General features: G+C 36.0%; 1 protein-coding gene across 1 annotated transcript in view; it reads left to right on the forward strand.

Annotated features, from left to right (window-relative positions):
* Positions 1–24,922, forward strand: part of LOC107581677 (thrombospondin type-1 domain-containing protein 7B-like) — a 45,983-nt gene that overhangs the window by 4,525 nt on the left and 16,536 nt on the right. Inside the window, exons 2-9 of the mRNA XM_016267299.1 lie at positions 6,993–7,833; positions 11,049–11,297; positions 11,632–11,792; positions 12,927–13,082; positions 13,509–13,709; positions 18,863–19,054; positions 20,279–20,315; positions 22,434–22,537. Of these exons, the coding sequence (XP_016122785.1) occupies positions 6,993–7,833; positions 11,049–11,297; positions 11,632–11,792; positions 12,927–13,082; positions 13,509–13,709; positions 18,863–19,054; positions 20,279–20,315; positions 22,434–22,537 (1,941 nt within the window). The remainder of the gene's footprint in view (positions 1–6,992; positions 7,834–11,048; positions 11,298–11,631; positions 11,793–12,926; positions 13,083–13,508; positions 13,710–18,862; positions 19,055–20,278; positions 20,316–22,433; positions 22,538–24,922) is intronic.

A 24,922-nucleotide genomic window follows, 5' to 3' on the forward strand; every position in this document is an offset into this window, starting at 1 on the left:
TGTAGTTACACAGGATTCGAACCGGAGCTCCTCGCCTCTCAAGTATGTCTCCGTACTCCATGAGCTACCGAACAAACCTATCGTCTATGAAAACCCATTGATATGAAGCTGGATATGTGCGGTGCTAACACTCAAAAGCATCAGTTTTCAAATCTCCCAGCATATTAAAAATGTTTTGAAGTCACAACATAATACTCTTCAAGTAAATGTGCGAAAATTACGGTTTATTAATCGAAACTCTGTAAATCATACTCTGTGTGAATATAATTTAAGGTGTCTACAATCTTTGTGTCTACAATTTGTTTACAAATAAGGTGAAAAAGGTGTCGGGGTTTTACTGCCTCTAGTGTTCATTTTTTTGGAAACTGCAGTGATATGTACTTATTGGTACGTATTTCGCGTCTTGCAAAAATGTGCCCCCAGATACTATTTGCCATGAATTTAAAAGGTGTCGGAGTTTTACTGCCTCTAGTGTTCATTTATGGTTAAAAACCGGCAGCTGTGGTTGCCGGAATTTTACCATAAAAAATATGGTAGAAACATTTTAGGTTTTAAGGTTTGAACTTAAATTTACAGTTAAATACCGTAATTTCATTAACTGATATAATGTTAATATACCAAAGTCTTTTTCACAAGCGGTATACTACTGTAAAAATAATGTCCAATACATGTAATGTCCAATACAGTTTTTCACCGTATATAGTAGGGGAATTTACCGTTAACCATTTAACAGGTTTTTACTGTAGCATTTTTACAGTCTTTTACCGTTAAATTCACGGTCATTTTTTACAGTGTGCTTATTGGTACGTATTTCGCGTCTTGCAAAAATTTGCCCCCAGGTACGTATTTGCCATGAGACTGGGTTGCCAAAATAAGAGAGAGAGAACCTTTTCTCCTTTTTCAATTAATCTTTTTTTCTATTGTATGAAAATGCCCACAGAAAAGAACTGAGCACTTCTTCAGCAGTGAATATTGAGCTTCAATTATCTGTTTTTCTTTTGTTTTCTGTTTAATTCATCAATTTCTGTAAGTACTAATTTCTTTCATTCTTTCAGTTCGATTGATTTACTGGGTGAACGAGGAGAAACCAGCACCATGTACAGATGTACACACACTCATAGAGCCTTTCACAAAATCATAGTTGGTGGTCATGAGATGAATAGGATTCCTGTTACATCAAAAGTCATTGTTCTCATAGTGGAGTTCTCGTTCACAAAAGACTATCAAAAGGTTGGAATTACATAGAGACTAGAATGGATAATTGCATTATCTTTATGACCTTTTTCTCTAAATCTGGCAAACTACATTTCTTTCTTTCATACTTAAATAGTAGCTCCAAAGTGTATACATTTACACATACATCCACAGGAAATGCATTTATACTTATATCAATAGAGTTCAGTGATTTGGGCTCTATTGATTTGCGCCGCAACAGCTAAAGTCTGTCTACACTGGACGCGACAAAGCGACCGTTGAAAATCATTTGAAATTTGTGTCAATACATTATAAATAGAATGCAGCAGCAGTTTTTTGTCGGGATTTGTTGTGTCGTGTCGTGTCGTGTCGCGCCGTGCCGCTCCGCATCCAGTGTAGACAGTATCACTGATTATAATGAGTTCTATAGTATTTTGTCGCGCCGCTCATGTCCGGCGTAGACACGGTGTAATATTGGATTTGCTTTGTTTCACAGAACTAATCGTTGCTTGGGTTGCATACGTATGTGTGGGGTGCAGCTATTAAAATAGGAGCGAGACCCTTTTGGGTTAGGGGCGTGTTTGTTTTGGTGATTTGAAATGTCAACATTGGCTACCAGAAATCACTTACCCCACCTTTAATCTGTCATGTGCCCTAATGTTTCACCCAGGATGCACCCCAAAAAGTGTGTGAGTGTCAGACTAGAACATTTCTTTGCGCTGTTGAGGGAGGATTTTGCCGTCTCCAGAGACCTCTGGGTCAGGAAATGTGTTTTCTTTTTTTTTTAATGTGTAAACAACACTAATGGCCCTCACACTTTCAGACATCATAAATACATAATTTGATCTCTTTCAGCATAAACAATGGTTGCATTGTTGAGTCATGCTGTGTAGCATATGCACCAATGCACTTGTTCATTAGCAAGGCACGGTAGCCAATCTCCAGTTATACTTAACTCTCTAATTCAGCTAAACAGAATGTGATTTGGTTTAGCATTGCATCTACTCTTAGTCATCTGTTTTAACATAGTTGTGTAGCTTAGCGTCATGGCATCTAAATAGCAGTAGCATCTAAATTCCTGTAGTCACATTAGTTATTGACCTAATATCTGGTTTACACAGATAATATTTTTAATGTATAATACATTACCGTTCAGAAGTTTTGGGGTCAGTAAGATGTTTTTTTTTTAAAGAATGGAATATTAAGCAAGGATGTAATAAATTTATTTAAAGTGACAGTAAAGACATTTACATGTGGCAAAATGTTACAAAATCTTTTTTTTACAAAACTCTTATTTTTATTTATCAAAGAATCATATATCAATACTAAAGTATTAGCAGCAGAACTGTTTTCAACATTGATAATAATAAGAATCAGCATATTAGAATAATTTCTATAAGATCATGTGACAGAACTGGGGTAATGGCTGTTGAAAATTATGTTTTGCCATCACAGTAATAAATTATATTTTAAATTATATTAAAATAGAAAACAGTTATTTTCATAATAATAATAATAATAATAAGTTTTTACTGTATTTTTGATCAAATAAATGCAGCCTTGTTGAGCATAAGAGAGTTTAAAAAATCTTATCAACCTCAAAATCTTAAATGTTCGCATATATTTAAAATATGAATCATTCTTAGATGCTTACAGTGTGTTTAGTATCACATTACATAAGAGCTTAGGATCTCTTTGATTATAATGCACACTAATCATATTTCTAAGAATGAGAGTGATCTAATTTTGTTGCAGTGCTGTTGTTTGCAGTATATACATGGTCAAATCAGTGCACTAAAGCACTAAAAAACTTTCCACAGCTGTTAGCTTGATATTTTTATAGGCTGGAGAAGACTTCATCTCAGAGTATGCAGCTAACAATGCTAAGGTCACAGGTTAGATTGCCTGGGAATGCATGTGCTGATGAAAATGTATAAGTTTGCATTGTTTAAAGTTGTTTTGGACTAGAAGTATCTGCCAAATGCAAAAAAAAAAAAATTGGAAAGAGACCAATAGACAGAGCTGTTTTCAGCATGCTGTAGTGAGGTGAAACAGTAGTACAGAGCTGTTGTTTGCCGGAGGTTTTATAATGGAAGTACAGCCATTGAGGAATCCCACCATAGAGGGAACTCTGGGAGGCTTGTGTGTTGTGGGTGATTAAAGCTTTTGAAAGTTTGAATAGCGGAAAATAACCTGTCTCAGGTGGGTTTGAACCAAAGAATCTGATTGGTGCTAATGAAATATATCTAGCAGCGGAGGCCGATGGGTTTTTGCCTGGGACAAAAAAAAAAACCTGCTGGAATGAAAACCAATTTTAATTTTCACTCAAAATTAGCTTTTTCCAAGTTAATAGAAATTGATCATGTGGATTCTCCCAGATAAGATATCCTAGTTCAAAAGGTATTTCTGTCAATTTTGTGCTGCCAAAATTGAGTAAAACCACTCCCGATCTTGCCAACAGTGACTTTGCTTGTGATGCCCTGGGAGTGACCTCACCCCATCTCACAGCTTTAAGTTGCTGTGACTCCATGGGACAGGGTCCTGCTCGTATCTCAGTTCTGTTTCTGTCTGCCTGCCTGCTGTGTTTCAATGATGACTGCATGAGAGACAGAGGAAGATAGAGTATCAACTCCCCGTGAGACATACAATTCGGTCTGAAAGTTGGAAGAAGCTTGTCACTTGTGAGGGTGATTGTGTTATTGTGTGTGTGTGTGTGTGTCTTCCAACAAAATGTACTTTCAAAAAATATTTGGATTTTTTAGAATCTCAATGTTGTTGCATTAGACATCCAAAAATCTAATCAAAATAGCACATGCACACTTTTCACAAAATTGGTGCACTGCAAAAACCCTTTCTGATTGCAAAATATGTTCATACTGTAATGAGGTGAGCACCACATGTGGTTACTCTGATAAGAATGTGAAATCTTTCATATTATTTAAAATCAGCAAGTCTGTGTTTTTTTTTTTGTATTTTTCACGTACAGACGACAACGTTTACAAGATAGTGATATCATTTTGAAACCCATTTTCAAAAGTTTGCTTTTCAGGCCCCCAAAACAGAATTGTCGTCTAAATGAACAATAAAGATTTTCAAAAAATTTCAAAAAAAATTCTAAAATTGTCTTACTTTGTGGGATATTTGTTATCATTGTCATACTTCAAAAAAAAAAACAATTAATGATGAATTGTGTTCTTTATTGGTTAGAAAAATAGCTGCATAGCATAAAAACACAAGGTCTTTATGTTTTTGGAAAGAAATTAATACATTTTATTCAGCAAGGATGCATTAAATTGTGAAAATGACTGCAAAGATTTCAATTTTAAATGCATGCTGTTCAATTTTAAATGCAAGCTATTCACCAAAAAAATCCTGAAAAAAAGCAACATGGTTTCCACAACAACAACAAAAATAGTAAGCAGCACAACTGTTTTCAACGATGATAAAAATAAGAATGGTTTCTTGAGCAGCAAATCAGCATATTAGAATGATTTCTGAAGGACTGTATGATACTGAAGACTGGAATATTGATGCTGAAAATTCAGCTGTGCATCACAAGAATAAATTACATTTTACAATATAATAAAATAGAAAACAGCTATTTTATAACACTCACGGTATACTGTTTTTACTGCATTTTTGATCAAATAGCCTTGGTGAGCATGAGATTTCAAAAACATTAAAAATCGTGCCAAAGTTCTAAATGCTAGAGTGTAAATCAAATCAATATATAATCTTCTTCATAAGGATATGAAAAAATAATATAATATAATGGATATGGATCTGCATTTCTGGTAACATGGTTCACACTATCTTCCGGTAGAAAGGTAGAGTAAATGTACCACTCTTCAGAGTTAAAAGCTTCATATTTTCCTTGTTTTTCCATTTTCTCCCCCAAAAATGTCAGTTCAGACAGAGAACAACACAACAACTAAAAAAAAAATATTTCTCTCATCGCCTCAGTTCAAAGCGATTATTCCCACATCTAAAGTCTTTAATCAGCATGCCATCCATCAGAATCCTGATTAGCCAGGAAATCTCTGTAGGACAGGCCTCTGCGGTTAAAGTTTTACCTGAACCCCCTGCCTCCTAGAAAATTGATATTTGAGTAAGGAGGATGAGCGCACGAGCAGTAATTAGCACGCTGTGAGGATTGACAGTCTAATGATCAAATGTGTGTTCGGCTTTGACTGGAGGGGTTTGGCTGACCTCGGTGCTCATACAGTACTGATGTCACCCCATAAGGCTCTGTCACATGGTTATTGTCTGCTCCGTTGTGCATTAGGTGGCATTTGCAGGATGGCAGGTCTCTTTGGTGACCTCACCAGTGGTGTGATGAGGAGAACATGGTCTTTGACATCCCCTGAGGAGCAGCAGCAATGATGTCAGACTTTCACTGTGTGTTTGAAGCATCTGCTCCCTCTGCCTTTCCTCTCTCTGTTCCCATCGCTTCTTTTTCTTTCTGTCCCCTCATTTCTAATAGGGGATAATGGAAGCAGTTGTAACAAGTGGTAATTTTTTGCTGCCATTGAATTGAAACATTTACCACTAGGTTGTCAGGTAAAACTTAACATGAGTGATCACAAAGGATTTTTTCATGGCTGTGAGGTCGGAAACAACTGAAAAACTAGTCACATAGGCACATATAGAATTATTACTATACTAAGGAAAACAGTGTTCAGTAGTGTTAAAACTGATATTATTACTCTGAATTATGGCTTTGTTATATGTTCTTTTTTAAAATACATTTTTGGGATCTGTACATTTTTTTCATAGTTTTATAGGAATAGTTTAGGTATAGTTACTCAAAAATGACAAGTTTATTTTAAAGCTGTGATTTTTCTAACTTGCACTATTTATTATTATATTATATTATATTATATTATATTATATTATATTATATTATATTATATTATATTATATTATATTATATTATATTATATTATATTATATTATATTATATATATTATATTATATTATAGTATATTATAGTATATATAAAAGTTTGGGTTCAGGAAGATGTTTTAATGTTTTTAAAATAATTATTTTATGCTTACCAAGGCTTTAATCAAAAATACAATAAAACACTAATATTGTAAACATATTAAAATGACAATATATTTGAAACATAAATATTTTATAACATTATACATGTTTTTATGGTCACTTTTGATCAATTTATTGCACCCTTATTTATTCTTTTTTTTTTTTTTTATATTATATTAAACACTAAAAGTTTCGGTTCAGGAAGATTTTTTAAAATATTTTTGAAAGTCTTAGGAAGTAACGTAACAGTAAAAACACTAATATTGTGAAAATATTAAAATAACATTTATTTGTTTATTTGAAACAAAAAGTATTGTATAACATTATAAATATATTCACTGTCATTTTTTATCAATTTAATGTATTTTTTCTTTTCAAATAATTCTTACTGACCCCAAACTTTTAAATGTTCTATTCTATTCTATTCTATTCTATACACTGTTCCAAAAGAGATGGATTTGCAGTAGCCTGTTAGAATCACTCCCTATTTTCATATTCTTAGCAGGTAGCAAAATCCACATTTTTGTCATTTTTTCCCCTCCAGTTCATTTCTTTTGACAGCGCCGTTCTAAAATGATTAAAGATGATTATCCTTCTTGTGTGGCTGAATCCACATGTACAGTATTTCTGTGCTAAAGTGAGATGAATAGCGACTCATCATTGTGCCTGTTTTGGGCTTTAATAGACAGTGATTACAATAGTAATATAATTCACTTCATATCCTGTCTGCCTCTCCTTTTCTTTTCCTCTAGGTGTATGGGGTGTATGTGTGGCCAATGATTGCGGTTCGGCTGGGCTCCAGAGTCGCTCGGTGTGGTGTGTCCATTCTGAAGGCTGGAGCACGCATCAGTCCAATTGCTTTCCATCTGATCGCCCACCGCACCAGAGAGTGTGTGTGAAGATGTGCGAGTGGCAAAAGGATCTGTTTGAGTGGCGCTTGTCTCCTTGGGGCCCCTGCACCCTGAGTCCTCTCCTCCCAGCCAGTCGATGTGTGACCGCTCAGCGTGGAGTACAAAGCCGAGATGTGGTGTGTGTGAAGCGTACCAATGGCACCACAGTGAGCCAGCATGTGTGTGAAGCATTTTCTGCAGTGCCGGAAGGAGAACAGGCATGTTTGTTACCCTGCCCAATCGACTGCGTCGTCTCCGCCTTCACCCACTGGTCCACCTGCAGTCGCACCTGTGGGTCGGCCCTCCAGCAGCGCACCAGACATGTGCTGGCAGCGCCCCTGTATGGAGGAGCAGACTGTCCCAGCCTCACCCAGACACGTCCCTGTAACCATGAGAAAGCCCACCCTGCCCTTTGTCCCTCCGACCAGCAGGAATACAGTTATAGTTTATGGGTGGGGCCCTGGAGCCCTTGCAGGCTTAAAGGGACAGCGCCTGTTGGAAAAACGACAGTGGACTTTGGTTTTGGGCTTGAAGGGAAAAAAACAGTCAAAGCTTCATACACCATCAAACACTATGCTGAGATTAATTACCATCAAAATCATTATGATGAAAGAGGCCACAAAGTATCCTGGGAAATCACCATTGGCTATCAGACTCGGCAACTGCGCTGTACGAGGAGTGATGGGAAGAATGCCATGCTAAGGTGATAATTCTATGAATGTACAAATGAGTGGGCGAATGATTAAGTTTTTTAATTCATCCATTTATTAACCCATCTACTAATCAATCTAATGCCCATCCATCCACACATCCATCAATCCACAGATTGATCAGTCAGTGCATCAATTAATTTAATATATTAATTTAATTAATTTTTTAATTTAATTTAATTTTTTATACTTTTTTTATGAATTTAAATGTTCTATACTTTTACATTTTTTATTTAATTTTATGAATTTTTATTTTATTTGTTATATTTATATTTCATTTAGATTTTGTAATTTTAATTTAATATTTAGTTTTTTTATTTTATATATGTTTTCATATTTTTATTTTATATTTATGTTATCTGATTTCTATATTTTATTTTGATAGTTTATGCATTATTTTTATACATTATTTTGTTTATGTTGTAGTTTAATTTAGTTTACTCAGGCCCAGACAGGGTGATCCGGAACCCATGGCTACTTACCGGGAAAAAAAAAAATCTAAAATATTGATTTCAGTTTAAATTGTTTTATTGTAAGAAAATGTTTTATGTAAGAAAAAAAACATTGTGAAGTGATACAAGAGACATGAAACTAGCACAACTATGAAAGAAATTGGCCGATTATACAGTTTAGCATTTTACAAAAATACAAAAATTCCACAGACTGCTGCAATTAGTCAGAATGAACAGAGAGTTGTGTAATAAAAGCTTTTAAAAAACGAATGTAGATGTATTCAGAAACGACTGTGGTCAAATAGAGCTGCAATGAGGACTCATTACTGATCTGACCATGAATAAATGATACAGGCCTATTATCAGACAGTTATGCAACAATGTTATGCAATACATTTACTTGTTTTATTAAATGCCTCTCCACAGTGAGGATATTAGAGTCTTCTGTTTTAAGCACTGCCATCCGGCGAGTGCAGATGGATTTCCGTTTTACCATATGATGCTGTTTGCATCAAAGAACATGCTGGTATTTATGTATGCGTTACTGATTACACTGTCAAATAACAGAATCTAAATTTTACCTTCTGTTGTGGGTGAGACAGAAAAGAGAGAAGACTTTCCACCTTTTCTTTTTCCAGCTGAGGGAAGATCCCAAGCCGGCTTCTTTTTATTAATTTTTCATTAGATATTAATGGAAATAGTACTTGTTGCTCCTAGAAAACTACAATAATAAGCTCCAGAGAGAGCGCAGGACTGCCGTGTGTTGTAGTGAATATGAAAAATGAAGAAACGGTTCTGAAAATATCCACATCCTGTCGAGCATGCTATAGGACAGCGGTAATCCAGTGAGACAAGTAAGCTATGCGTTTTGATTTGCTGCACATATTTTCAAGTTCTGTGTATTTATATTTGATTTAATCATAGTTCTTAGCACCCATTGAGAGCCATCTATTGACAAAATGTCTAAAGCTCAAGGGGGAAAGAAAAGGTGGTCTGACTGAACCAACTTTGTGAAGATGTGGAAAAGTTGCTTTTTGTTAAGAAATAAAATCTTAACAAATTCAGCACTTAAGATAAGCATATTACAGGGCACCTATTATGCCCCTTTTTACAATATAAGTCTCAGGTGTCCCCAGAATGTGCTTGTGAAGTTTCTGCTCAAAAACCTCCACAGATGATTTATTATATCATTTTGAAAATGGCTATTTTGAGTGGAAGCAGAAACAGGCTGTTTTTGTGCATGTCTCTTTATATGCAAATGAGCTGCTGCTCCCCGCCCCCTTTTCCAGAGTAGGGCTGTGCCTTTACAGCTCATACCTCAGATACTCTTCTAAAAACATCTATTTGGTTTTGATTATCATATCTATTGTGCTGAAATCATGTGTTTTAAACCATATTAGTTTAAACTTCTGATACACGGTTTTCTGAGCGCACTCATCCAAAGCAAAATTCTCTGTCACACTAAGTCTTCTTTTATGTCTTATTGCGCTTAAACTGTCAAATACTCACAAGTTTATGTTAAAAACACGTAAGTTACAAAAACACAGTCAGTTATGACTGTGAAGGTAAACAGCTGGGAAAGAAACTGCATGTTTATATTAGATATGTGTATTAAGTGACAGAAGCGTAATATACTGTAATACAGTATTTGTGGGGATTAAAAAAAGCAGCGGGTGGATTTTTATCATTATAGGGTGGTTGTGTACACACACTGCCAACACATTTATGTTTAAACAACATTTAAAAGTGAATGTTGCATAATAAGTGCCCTTTAAGGTTTAAAAATGTCCATATAAATCTGAATTCAAATATCCCACCTGAGTGGGATGTGTTTTAATTCCCATCACCAAGTGAAATTTTTTAGTGTTTTCTCACTCATTATCCCAGTGAAACACTGCAGTATTATTCAATCTAATTCTTTGCTTTCTATTTTATGACTAATACCTTTATAATAGTATACTGAAGATTAGCACTTTGTGGTCCCCTATTTAACTAATCCACTAATGTTTTTTCAGTGTCAGTGTCAACTCTAAAACTAGCACATTTGCAATCAATACTCTGCAAGAGATGTTTTGTTGTCTATGCAGCAAGCATCAATAGTGTTACCAACAATAAGATGCTAATACCAGTCTTTATTTGTCTACATAATAAATTAACATAATTTTATGTCTTCAGATTATGAGATTCCCCTTGCGGTTTGCAAACTTTTTCGCATTCGTATTAAGCCAGACTAAACTTCTGAATAAATTGAACACCCACGGACCACCTCATCTCTCACTCTCTCTCTCGCAGGATTTCATAGTTTGCTTTCGCTTGTTTTGTATGCCAATATATTCAGCGAGAATCAGCAGCAACACTAAAGCCTTGGAGAGTTCGAGAGACAGCTTGAAAAATGTTCTGTTTATGTTGCTACCTTTTTTGTCATACTAGCCAGAGGCTAAATGGATGCCAGCAGCTCCAGAACAGGCAGATTAAGCCTTTTTTTAAGTTAAGATAATACATAAACATGAAATCCTTTGAAAGTAACTAAACAGTAACTGTTAATGTAATTTTTAGAATTGTAATCTGTTTTTTTTATATATATATCAAAGATGGATAGAGGAGAGCTCAACCTGCCAGTTAACCCAGTAAAGGGCAGCAGAGGGCCACAAAATACAGTATCAATCATCTTTTTACAGCAATACAATTCTTAATTTTACAATGTCATAAAATGCGGTAAAAAAAGATGACACTGTAAATTTCCTTCTCACCCCCAGTCTTTGCGACCATGACAACAGCCTAGTGAACTTTCGTTCATGCGTGATGCCCAGAGACTGTAAAGTGTCTGATTGGTCACAGTGGAGTCCATGTTCAAAGACGTGTCGGACATCTGACCAATCGCCTGGCTTCAGAATCAGGAGCCGCAGCCTGCAGAGAGCAGCCATTGGTGGAGGAGAGCCATGCCCCGCCCTGGAGGAAAAAGCTAACTGTAATGTTTTGGAAGACACTCTGCCACTGTGCCCAAGGTAAAGAGACAGCATTGCCAGAATTGTGCATCCAAATCTTTTCAAATGTTGTAGTTCTTAAACTCAACATTAAAAAAATTATTCACCATGATTTTGTGAATGATTACTCCATGCCTATGTTTAATTTCTTTTAAAAAATTGACCACATAACTTTTAATCAAATGTTACTCTACATTTTATTTTTTTTTGATAATCCGTTTAGCTTGGAGTTATGTTACAATATAGAAGAAAAGATATGTTGCTGCTTCAGTTTAATTGTGACTTTGAAAAGACTGAATAGATGACTCTTTAATTTGACTTCAAATTAATGTATTTTAATTGGCTGGAAATACAGGTTTGAGTGGAGGGTGACCAATTGGAAACCATGCCAGGTGACCCCACTTTTGAGTCAGCAGGACCATCGCCATAACAATAGCAGCATTCTGTGTGGACGTGGGATCCGGACCCGAGAGGCATATTGTGTCAGGATCCATGACAACACAGTACCATCCCAAAGTAAGAACTCTGTTTTTAGAGTCAGCTATGGATTATTAACATAGAAATACCATTGAGTTATGTTTTCAGATTACATTTAGTTTTTGTACAATGGTAGTATCACAGTATTATTTGATATCAGCCTATTCTTGAGCGAAGATGACTAGGTAGCATCACACGTGCACTACTTTTTTATTATATATTTCAAATATTTTTTTTTTCTTTTTAAAACATATCAAAGTTTCCACAAAACTATTAAGCAGCACATTGATAACAATACACAATGTATTTTGTAAATCAGCATATTAGAATGATTTCTGAAGGATCATGTGACACTGAAGACTGGAGTAATGATATTGAAAATTTTAATTGAATGAATTACAATTTGAAATATATTAACATAGAACAACAATTATTTTAAATTGTAATAATATTTCACAATATTGCTGTTTTACTGTATTTTTTAAACAAATGCAGCCTTAATGAGAAAAAACATTCAAGAATCTTACAGACGCCATACTTTTTAATGTTTTACTGTATCATTCACAAAGAAGTCGATTCTAGTATGCATTGAAATAAGCTCAGTGGCAAACAAAGTCAAGTTTAGTTGTTTAGACGTATGCGTCATTCAGTACAAAAGTGTATTGATAAAAAGGTTTCAACCTAATTGCAAAATTCTCCCTAGTAATTGTGTGTATTATATAATTTTATGCTTATTAGAGTATTGTGTTGATAGCTTAGCAACAAGAAGAGTGTACATTTGTGGCCTATGAAGTATGATCCAAGTCATTTATAAGATTCCATTTCAATGAGGATGATTTTTTGGTTTTGGATCATAGCACTAATAATATGTCCTTCTCACGTTACAATAAGCAAATGTTGTGGGGCAAAAAGATTTTCTAGATTGATTTCATTTTATTTAATCCTTCATTGGCTGTTGAGTCTCAGGGCACAAGGCTAAGGGGGAGATTTAGTTTCCTCTGCATTTCAATTTTTTTATTTAAATGGTAATCTGTGGCCACACAGTGAGAAAGACGGATTTGAATTACATTTATTTTTGTGCAAGCTTCTGTTAGATCTTTAAAAATGCATTTCATACAGTTTTGAAAATAAACCACTTTTTATGGTAAATCTCTCTCTGTTTTTTATTATTAGTCAATCGGCCTGTTGGCAGGAACTTGTGCACTGGGCCTTTACCGCTATTGGCTGAGTCTTGCTTCATTCCCTGTCAGAAACATTGTCCCCTCACGCCTTGGTCACCCTGGGGACCCTGTCTCCATGACAACTGTTTGGAACCTCAAGGAAGAAGAGGTGAGAGACGAAAACATCCCATCAAACCAGATCGCACACATCCAAATCTAAATCACACACATTTAGATTCACACCCTCTGTCCTTGGTTTCTTCTCTCGTTAATGTAAATCATGTGTGAATATCAGATGTGGCGTATTTCTGACCCTAAGCTGTGGTGCCGCGACAGTGAGGCGACAGTGACAGGACAGCTGTATTCCTCTATTTAGACTCGCTATAAACGACTTTTTCTTTATATTCCGTTTTCTATTTCTTCTCTCTATCCCTTAATGTGCATATATATTTGGCCACGATATTTGACTGTTGCGCTGCTTATTTTGCCAGAGTGTGGGAACAGTATCTGCAAAAATGTTGGCATTGAGAATGTTTCTGTTTGAGTCATCGCTTCTTTTCCTTTGTTAATTTGCATGCGTACACCTCACCTACAGGTTTCAGGGTGAGAGCTCGTTCTGTAATTAATGAGTCTTGGGTGGAGTCTGACAGTTGCCCTCACGTCAGCGAAGCGATGACCTGCGATGACCCCGTCTGCTTCCAGTGGCGAGTGACATCACAGGGGCCCTGTGTTTCGCAAAATGGATCGTGTGGTCCAGGATTCCAAGAACAGACTCTGGAGTGTTTGATCGCCACAGGTATGCAGCTCAATGTTTCCTTTTTCCTCTTTTTTTTTTTTTATTAGAACAGTTGATCTAAAACTGAAAAGTCTGTCATTAACTTCTTACCGTCATGTCATTCCAAACCTGTAGACTTACTTTCGTTCATGGAACACAAAAGGAGTCATTTTGTAGAATGTCCAATATGCTCTTTTCCATACAAAGAAACTAAAAAAAGCACCCTAAAAGCGTCTCGCAGTCCATATGATTTGTATATTTCAAATCATATGTGGGAACCCTAATGGTTAGAGAGTCAGACTCGTAACCCAAAGGTTGCGGGTTCGAGTCTCGTACTGGCAGGCATTGTAGGTGGGGGGAGTGAATGTACAGCGCTCTCTCCCACCTTCAATACCACGACTGAGGTGCCCTTGAGCAAGGCACCGAACCCCCAACTGCTCCCCGGGTGCCGCAGCATAAATGGCTGCCCACTGCTCCGGGTGTGTGTTCACGGTGTGTGTGTTCACTGCTGTGTGTGTGCACTTTGGATGGGATAAATGCAGAGCACTAATTCCGAGTATGGGTCACCATACTTGGCCACATGTCACGTCAAATGTTATGTTGCCATGCTTTTAAACCTAAATATTGTAACAATATGTACATACAATCTTTTTTGCATTGTATATGCTAAAATCAGTATTTTTACAGCTCCTATACAAATAAATAAATGACCTGATTGATTATGAAAGGACCAATGACGTTTGATGTAACTGACATCATTTCTGGTGTGCTGAGTCTTGAGATGCCATATTTGAATGTATGCAAATGAGAATGTTTTCAGGAAGTAGCAAAACAATTTTATGGCTTCAGAAGAATATAGTGAGGCAAATGTGCTACTTTTATGCTTTATGGGCTGTACTTGTATAGTGTTTGTTGTCATTTTTGGAGCCTAACATCCCCCATCCTACACTACCCATTAGAGTTTTGGTGCAAATAAGATTTTTTGTTGTTATTGTTGATGTTGTTCTTTGCTTTTACTCAGCAAGGAACCATTAAATTGTTCAAAAGTGGCAGTAAACACATTTCTAATCTTACAACATTTATTTTTCAAATAAATGTTGTTCTTTTGAACTTTCTATTTAGATTAAAGAATCTTGAAAAGCTGTTTACAACATTGATAATGTTTCTTGAACAGCAAATCAGCCTAACAGAATGATTTCTGAAGGATCATGTGACACTGAAGACTGGAGTAATGATGCTGAAAATTCAGCTTTGCATCACAGGAATAAATTGCATTTAAAAAATATATTAAAATACAAAACATTTATTTTAAATTGTGTTAATATTTCACAATATTGCTGTTTTTACTGTATTTTTTGATACTTGGCCACATGTCACGTCAAATGTTATGTTGCCATGCTTTTAAACCTAAATATTGTAACAATATGTACATACAATCTTTTTTGCATTGTATATGCTAAAATCAGTATTTTTACAGCTCCTATACAAATAAATAAATGACCTGATTGATTATGAAAGGACCAATGACGTTTGATGTAACTGACATCATTTCTGGTGTGCTGAGTCTTGAGATGCCATATTTGAATGTATGCAAATGAGAATGTTTTCAGGAAGTAGCAAAACAATTTTATGGCTTCAGAAGAATATAGTGAGGCAAATGTGCTACTTTTATGCTTTATGGGCTGTACTTGTATAGTGTTTGTTGTCATTTTTGGAGCCTAACATCCCCCATCCTACACTACCCATTAGAGTTTTGGTGCAAATAAGATTTTTTGTTGTTATTGTTGATGTTGTTCTTTGCTTTTACTCAGCAAGGAACCATTAAATTGTTCAAAAGTGGCAGTAAACACATTTCTAATCTTACAACATTTATTTTTCAAATAAATGTTGTTCTTTTGAACTTTCTATTTAGATTAAAGAATCTTGAAAAGCTGTTTACAACATTGATAATGTTTCTTGAACAGCAAATCAGCCTAACAGAATGATTTCTGAAGGATCATGTGACACTGAAGACTGGAGTAATGATGCTGAAAATTCAGCTTTGCATCACAGGAATAAATTGCATTTAAAAAATATATTAAAATACAAAACATTTATTTTAAATTGTGTTAATATTTCACAATATTGCTGTTTTTACTGTATTTTTTAACAAATCAACATGTAGCCTTAAACTTATTTTAAAAACATTAAAAAAATCTTACTGACCCCAAACATAGGCATTGTAGACATTTTGCAAAAAATCTCCAGATAAATCATTCTGAAAAACTGCATGAAGGTAATTAAATAAGGACAGCATTTAAAGAACTTTCCCTTTAATTATCTTTCTCAATCACATCATTCTTCACCTTCATCCCTCTAATTACTTTCAACCTTCTGTTATCCCCATCCTCAAACTCTTCAGCGATTAGTTATTTTTACTCACATAAGCAAATGATCAGCTGTCTTTTAATCTCCTCTCCTCCCGGCGGGTATGTGGCATATTTCTTATCTGTCTTCTGTGCTTCTTATTGAGATGAGTTTGAGATGCAGTTTTGACACACAAGGTTCTCTAAGGTCTTTCATTGTAATGTCACTCATTCACATTAAGTGCCCGCATGTGTGTTGTCCAACAGTAGTAAGTATATAAGTGGTCTTAAGGGGTTTACAACTGTATGTGAAATATTTCCGTTTGTGGCTAGGCAGTCGCCAGGCATGGCTGGATGCAGAGTTGGATGCAACTTTACTTCACAACATTCCAAAGTATAATATTGTACTTTGTACTGCACTACGTTTCATATTAAATATCATTTAATACTTAATTACATTAGAAATCTATTACTTTCTTACTTTTACTCAAGTAAAAGTAATTCAAAGATTTACTTGAGTACAAGAAAGTACTAAATTGTTTATGTTCTTAAGTGTTAAAGGTAAAACAAACAACTTTTATTTATGAAAGGAAGTGCAGTAAAAAGTATGACATTATGCTTTGGAATGCAGTGAAGTAAAGTTTTCCAAAGAAAAACACTCTGATAAACTACAGATACTTTTTAAATTTACTTGAGTAAAGTAAAAATACTTCACTACTATCCGCCTCTGGCTGGATGCGGTGGAGCTGGAATTTTACATCCGACACACACATATCTGCATTAAACCTGACAGCATCATCTTCCCAGCATGCACTTGAAAATGCACAAAGTTTCCTGTAAGTGGTAGGTTTAAGGGTAGGGTTGGTGTAGGGCTAAATAGCACATACAGTTTGTACAGTATAAAAATGATTACGCCTATGGAATGTCCCCATAAAGCATGGAAACACAACGTGTGTGTGTGTGTGAGAGAGAGTGTGAGAGCGTGAGAGTATGAGAGTGTGTGAGTGTGTGAGTGTGTGAGTGTGTGAGTGTGTGAGTGTGTGAGTGTGAGAGTGTGAGAGTGAGTGTGTGTGTGAGTGAGTGAGTGAGTGTGTGAGTGAATTAATGAATTAATGAATTAATGAATGAATTAATGATGAATAAATGAATGGTGCATTTATATAGCGCTTTATTGTGTAATCACATTACTATGCATTTGCTATTAAATTTTGAATGGTTGCTATAGGAAATAGCTTATTGGTCTTAGCAAAAAGCTCAAAGTGTAGTTTTTGCAATGGCCAGACATGGTTCATAGCTTCATTTACAAAAGTTATCCCTCCAGTTTCTGTGATCTGACTGCAAGTTCGATGTTTATGAAGTAGCATGCTATTGAATTCTGCTGTCTATCAGCAGTCCTGCAGTTCTGCCCTGCTATAATGCACTTTTTAAGGCTCTAGGTAGATAATCACTCTGGGAAATTGCTTCTTCTAACAGTACAAATAGGTGAAAAAATCTCCCTGTCTGCCATGTGAAAAGAAAATGAAATAAACCCTTATAACGCAACAGGAAAGTGGTGATTACAGGGGTCATAAAAATACATATTAAGAGCTGTGCATCTTCAGATGAGACAGTCTCTTTAAAAAAGAGCTCTGTTTGTGCATTTATATCTTAGGCAACGAATACAATTCAGAGAGATTGATTTTTAAGGCCTAACATCAATTGGAGAAACGTTGCCCTTCCTGCATCTGAGATGTAATGAAGAAATGAACTATTGCGGCTCAATATCTGATTCTCAGAGGAGAGTCTGTCCAGACCAGTTAGGATTATTACTTGCCTTTTATATTTGTTCTTTTATCTCACAAACAACCTCAAGAGCATGTTCTACTAGTTGATTCTCTGCTTGCGTATATGTGTCCATTGTTCTTTGCAATCTCACAAATAAAAAGATCTGTGAGATTGTTTTGTATATGCAAGTTAATCTTTCCTCACTGAGTTAGAACTTTTTTAGAACTTTTTTTTCTTGTTCAAAACATTTACTCAAATAAATGTGGTTAAAATTATGCTCATTACAAGACAAAGCTGAGCCTACTTTTTTATAATTATGCCTTGGACTGATTTTTCTCCATTTTAAGCATAAAACTAACAACATTTAGTGAGATTAATGTTTAAAAAATAAGAAATCGCAGCTGAAATGTTCTTTCCTTCTTATGAAATTAACACTGAAATGTTCTTTCCCTCTTGGTATTTATTTTTATTTATTTATTTATTTTGCAGTGAAGCAGTTAGGACTCTTGAGAGTATTTTCCATAGTGAACTGAGTGAAGTTTAGCGCTAATGTTTTACTGCACCCTTAATTATCAGATAATTATTTTCAAGCTGTCTTTTCATTTAAAAAGTGCCTTAATGTTGTCCAATCGTGGTCTTTGAGAAAAGAATAGAGCAATCAGAGTGCTATTAAACATCTTATTTGCATATTATTCTACTTTAATTAAAGAAAAGTGATTGTTAGGTGCATGATAAGAGGAAACCGGAATTTTCCTGTGCTTAAAACAAGCCATGATCATTATTTCAATGTTCTTATTTTGTTTCTTGGCAGTAAATTTAATTGCATATTTCCTTTGGTTGTATTCGAAGAAGATGTTAATTAAATATACTTGTTTATAGAGAAAGAATAAGTGTTATTCAAAAAAGAAACTGTGAAAAGATGTATGCAGTATTATTCAGTATAAAACATTATACAGTATGTCGATATAAAAAAATAAATAAATAAATAAACACTGAGAAAAGGGACTTTTTTTTCCTGATTAGATGCATTTAACAGAAATATTTGCTTTCCTCTTTGCATTATAGGTGATCCAGTCCCTAATGATCAGTGTTCAGGAGATCCTCCTCCAATCCGGCAGACATGTGAGATGCCCTGTCCTTGGGACTGTGTACTGGGACACTGGAGCCGCTGGACTTCCTGTTCCCAGTCCTGCTCCAATAAACACCAAGAGGGAAAACAAAGTCGCTCACGTCTTGTTCTGGCTCTTCCTGGAAAGTGTGAGTTCGGATTGAACATTTGGTTCACAAGCATTTGGTTTGTGCAGCATACATAAGATACCAGGCCAAGTGATTAGGGCACAAGTTGAGCTCAGAATTTCATGCACATCACATTTTCATTATGGTAAAGATGATGATGATATGGTTATGTCTTGTCAAGTTTTGAGAACACTCAAAGAGGATAAATAATAAATACACAAAGCACAAATTATGAAAACGTCTTGGAAATGTAACACTTCCAGCTGTTGCAGAAAAACTGAGTACAGCAGCCCTCACATACTGGGCTTTATTAAAGCCCTTCTTTGAGACTTTTTCCATTTAATTATTCAAATGCCTCTTTTTAAACTGATTTGCCCTGAGTCCACATCTCTAATCCCTATTTTAAAACGATGTTCTATTAGTCTTTGTCCTGTCATCCCCTTCTTTTATGCTGGTCCCCATAAAGCAGGTCTTTCCCATGAATTATAGATTATTTCTTTATGACACATTCACCAGGGACATATCCTTTGTTTGACCCCTTAAACATATGGCCCTCCATCCTTAAATATGTGTGGGTGTGTGTATGCACGTTATTTATACATTTTGTTATATATCCTTTTTTTAAAGAAAAATTGAGCTCACACAGGCTGCATTTATTTGATCAAAAATACAGCAAAAACTGTTTTATTTAATTATATTACAATTGCAATAGTCATTGAAAATTTATATTTTTATATTTTATATATATAAAATATAATTTTATATAGTTTATATATTCACAGATTTTTTTTTAGCATTCGTTACCCTAGGCTTCAGTGTTACACGATCCTTCAGAAATCATTCTTGTATGCTAATTTGCTGCTGTGAATCACATATAATATTTTTTTCTGGATCCTTTGATGAATAGAAAGTTTAAAAGAACAGTGTTTGTATCACTTTTGAATAACTGAATGTCCTTGCTGAATAAAAGTAATATATATATATTTTTTAATCTTACTGACTTCCAAACTATGAATATGTATATAGACAGTGTGATATATGAATCTGTTGAATATGCACAGCTAATGATCAATATATATATACAGTATAATAATATTCTGGATGGCTAATAAATTATTCTATGATGCCATATTAAATCAATCTGCAGTATTTTTAGTGCATAGTAGTTATAAATAATTGCACAGTAGTTGTTGCTATATTGGCAGGTTTGGGATGTAAAAAAAATAAATTTTCTTCTGGTTATAGATGGAAAGCCATGCCCTCCGGCCCCTGAGCTTGAGCAGTGGGTTTGAAAACAGTTGTGCTGCTCAGTATTTTCCCCCTTTTTTTTAATGTATTTATTTTTTTTTATTGTATTTATTTATTTATTTTAAATTGTGATGCATTTTTTCCAAGATTCTTTAATGAAAGGAAGTTAAAAAACGACATTTATTTGAAATAGAAATATTTTGTTATGCTATAAATGTTATTACTTTCACCTTTGATCAATTTAATAAAACCATACATTTTGATTAATAGTGTACAACAAAGCTACATATAGATCATGATGTAAAAATCTGGTGTAAAAAACTTAATATCATCATCAGTAGCTTATAAGTGATTTGTTGTCATGTAAAATCCAAACTGTGTATACATAAATACAAACTGAACTTTAAATATGATTTTTATATTTTTTTGTTAGGAGAAACTAGAATATTCTTAAAAATTAGGAACAACAATTCATATAAAAAATAAATTAAGTTTTAAAAAGTACCCTTTAAAATGTTTAGAGCATTTTTTAAGATCCTGTCCTTTACGGAAAATACCCAAATGTAATCAAACATGTGATGTTAAACATGGTAATGTGTATCACTACTAGATGTGCCAATAAAATACAAAATGTTCATAAGGTATCACTGGATGTAAGCCAGACACTGCAACATGTTTTCTGTGCGCTGATGTTTCCTGGCAGATGGCAGACCCACCGCTGGCATCAGTGCATTCTGGTAGCTGATTCGGTGAGGCAGGCTGTGGGTGGGCCCGCAGAGGCATGCGGTATTGGCCTAGAGACAAGAGGTATGTGACAGATTAGGATCTCTGTATGATTTAAACTTTTATTAGGAAAGTTCTCCAAAACTGGGGTTACTGTAGGACGATAACTTATCTAAGAGATTCAGAGGGGCTTCTTTGCTGCCTGAAGGTTTATTTCCTTGCAATTTTCCCCATACTCATATTAGCAAACATGAGCAGAATGATTATCTATGTCAATTTTTGGTAAAATCAATCTTAAATTATTTAGTGGAACAATTTGCACAAGATGGTTTTACGAACGTTTTACACTCATTTGTTCTGCTCCTCATTGAGAACGAATGAGGCCCAGTATTTTACAGCAGGCTCCAAAATGTATTTGTACTAGGGATGTGCATCTCATGACTCAGGCCGATACGATATGCATCTCGATGCATAGCTAACGATACATTAAAGATACATATGAAGCAGCTACCGATCCGATGCGATGCGATATGATTCACCCCTGTTACGATTGCAGTGAGATCCGATTTTGGAATGGGGTATGAGTGGTTATGAACGAATGAATGAAACGCATTTGTCCATGTTTCACTCCGTCTCGAATTGCGCTCGCGGAAAGCGCTCGAGAAACAGTCTCTTTCGCTGCTCGGTACACTTTCAGCTCGTTTTTTAGTCTCGAGCAAGACTGTACAACGTTCACATTTCATGATTTGACAGATTTTTACATAGAAAGGGTGACAGCGCACCGCATTAAAAGGTGCAAGTTGCAACACAACAGGAACAAGTTGCAACACAATGGAAACAAGCCGCAACACAACGGAAACAAGCCGCAACACAACGGAAATAAGCCGCAACACAATGGAAACAAGTCGTAACACAATGGAAACAAGTCGTAGCATAACGGAAACAAGCGCAACACAACGGAAACAAGCCGCAACACAACGGAAACAAGCTCAACACAACGGAAACAAGTCGCAACACAACGGAAACAAGTCGCCAAGTCGCAAAAAACTTAATATCATCATCAGTAGCTTATAAGTGATTTGTTGTCATGTAAAATCCAAACTGTGTATACATAAATACAAACTGAACTTTAAATATGATTTTTATATTTTTTTGTTAGGAGAAACTAGAATATTCTTAAAAATTAGGAACAACAATTCATATAAAAAATAAATTAAGTTTTAAAAAGTACCCTTTAAAATGTTTAGAGCATTTTTTAAGATCCTGTCCTTTACGGAAAATACCCAAATGTAATCAAACATGTGATGTTAAACATGGTAATGTGTATCACTACTAGATGTGCCAATAAAATACAAAATGTTCATAAGGTATCACTGGATGTAAGCCAGACACTGCAACATGTTTTCTGTGCGCTGATGTTTCCTGGCAGATGGCAGACCCACCGCTGGCATCAGTGCATTCTGGTAGCTGATTCGGTGAGGCAGGCTGTGGGTGGGCCCGCAGAGGCATGCGGTATTGGCCTAGAGACAAGAGGTATGTGACAGATTAGGATCTCTGTATGATTTAAACTTTTATTAGGAAAGTTCTCCAAAACTGGGGTTACTGTAGGACGATAACTTATCTAAGAGATTCAGAGGGGCTTCTTTGCTGCCTGAAGGTTTATTTCCTTGCAATTTTCCCCATACTCATATTAGCAAACATGAGCAGAATGATTATCTATGTCAATTTTTGGTAAAATCAATCTTAAATTATTTAGTGGAACAATTTGCACAAGATGGTTTTACGAACGTTTTACACTCATTTGTTCTGCTCCTCATTGAGAACGAATGAGGCCCAGTATTTTACAGCAGGCTCCAAAATGTATTTGTACTAGGGATGTGCATCTCATGACTCAGGCCGATACGATACGCATCTCGATGCATAGCTAACGATACATTAAAGATACATATGAAGCAGCTACCGATCCGATGCGATGCGATATGATTCACCCCTGTTACGATTGCAGTGAGATCCGATTTTGGAATGGGGTATGAGTGGTTATGAACGAATGAATGAAACGCATTTGTCCATGTTTCACTCCGTCTCGAATTGCGCTCGCGGAAAGCGCTCGAGAAACAGTCTCTTTCGCTGCTCGGTACACTTTCAGCTCGTTTTTTAGTCTCGAGCAAGACTGTACAACGTTCACATTTCATGATTTGACAGATTTTTACATAGAAAGGGTGACAGCGCACCGCATTAAAAGGTGCAAGTTGCAACACAACAGGAACAAGTTGCAACACAATGGAAACAAGCCGCAACACAACGGAAACAAGCCGCAACACAACGGAAATAAGCCGCAACACAATGGAAACAAGTCGTAACACAATGGAAACAAGTCGTAGCATAACGGAAACAAGCGCAACACAACGGAAACAAGCCGCAACACAACAGAAACAAGTTCCAACACAACGGAAACAAGTCGCAACACAACGGAAACAAGCCGCAACACAACGGAAACAAGCCGCAACACAACGGAAACAAGCCGCAACATAATGGAAACAAGCTCAACACAACGGAAACAAGTTGCAACACAACGGAAACAAGCCGCAACACAATGGAAACAAGCTCAACACAACGGAAACAAGCCGCAACACAATGGAAACAAGCTCAACACAACGGAAACAAGCCGCAACACAATGGAAACAAGCTCAACACAACGGAAACAAGCCGCAACACAATGGAAACAAGCTCAACACAACGGAAACAAGTCGCAACACAACGGAAACAAGCCGCAACACAATGGAAACAAGCTCAACACAACGGAAACAAGCCGCAACACAATGGAAACAAGCTCAACACAACGGAAACAAGCCGCAACACAATGGAAACAAGCTCAACACAACGGAAACAAGCCGCAACACAATGGAAACAAGCTCAACACAACGGAAACAAGCCGCAACACAACAGAAACAAGTCGCAACACAATGGAAAAAAATCGCAACACAACGGAAAGAAGCCGCATCACAATGGAAACAAGCTGCAACACAACAAAATTTGTCGTATGCATTGTGTTGTGGTGATTTTATTGTGTTGTGGAGATTTCATTGGGTTGTGCACTGCTTGGCCACTATATTTAAGGGATAGTTCACTCAAAAATGACAATCTGTCAAAAGTGTCCAAAAATGGTATTTTACTTAGAGCACTATAGCTATTATTTAACATATTTTTCCTCTCTGTCATGTTTTCAGAGGTAACGTGTGTACGTGTGTTGGATTCTCCAGCAGATATGACAGACTGTGTGAGGTGGGTTGGACTGATGCCCGTCCCGGTGAGGGAATGCCGGAATGCCGTAAGAGATGAATGTAGCTTCACGTCCTGGAGCAGATTCAGCCTGTGTCAAGGTTGTGGAAGTTGGCGCACTCGTTCCCGATCTCTGATAGGTAACATGTTCAACCATAAACTATTCTAATTATCAAAATGTTTTCCGAAAGCACACGCACCATCCAAGGTCCTCTTTCATTCAAACTCTCAGGTCGTAGTAAGAAGCACTGGAGATGCCAACAGGAGGAGTCGTTTCCTCTGATGGAGAAAGAAGCCTGTCCTTGTTCTGAATATCACACCCAGCCTCAGGGTCCCTGGTCTCCTTGTTTGCTCTCACCAGCAAAGAACATTGCTGGCCATCCTTTCATCCAAGGAGTTTCCCACCAAAGCCAAAAAGCAGTCCAGGGCTGGCGAGCTCAGAGGAAGAACAGCGAGTGTGGGCACGGAAAGCGTTTCAGAGCTCTTGCCTGTCTAGATCACATGGGACGATTGGTGGAGCCAGCTCTCTGCAGCAGCCCTGGTGATGCTTTCTTTCAAAAATCTATAATAAAATTATTTTTAATGAAGAATATATATATATATATATATATATATATATATATATATATATATATATAT

Source organism: Sinocyclocheilus grahami, unplaced genomic scaffold (genome assembly GCF_001515645.1).
Source record: "Sinocyclocheilus grahami isolate Dianchi unplaced genomic scaffold, SAMN03320097.WGS_v1.1 scaffold3.1, whole genome shotgun sequence".
In the NCBI taxonomy this organism is placed as follows: domain Eukaryota; kingdom Metazoa; phylum Chordata; class Actinopteri; order Cypriniformes; family Cyprinidae; genus Sinocyclocheilus; species Sinocyclocheilus grahami.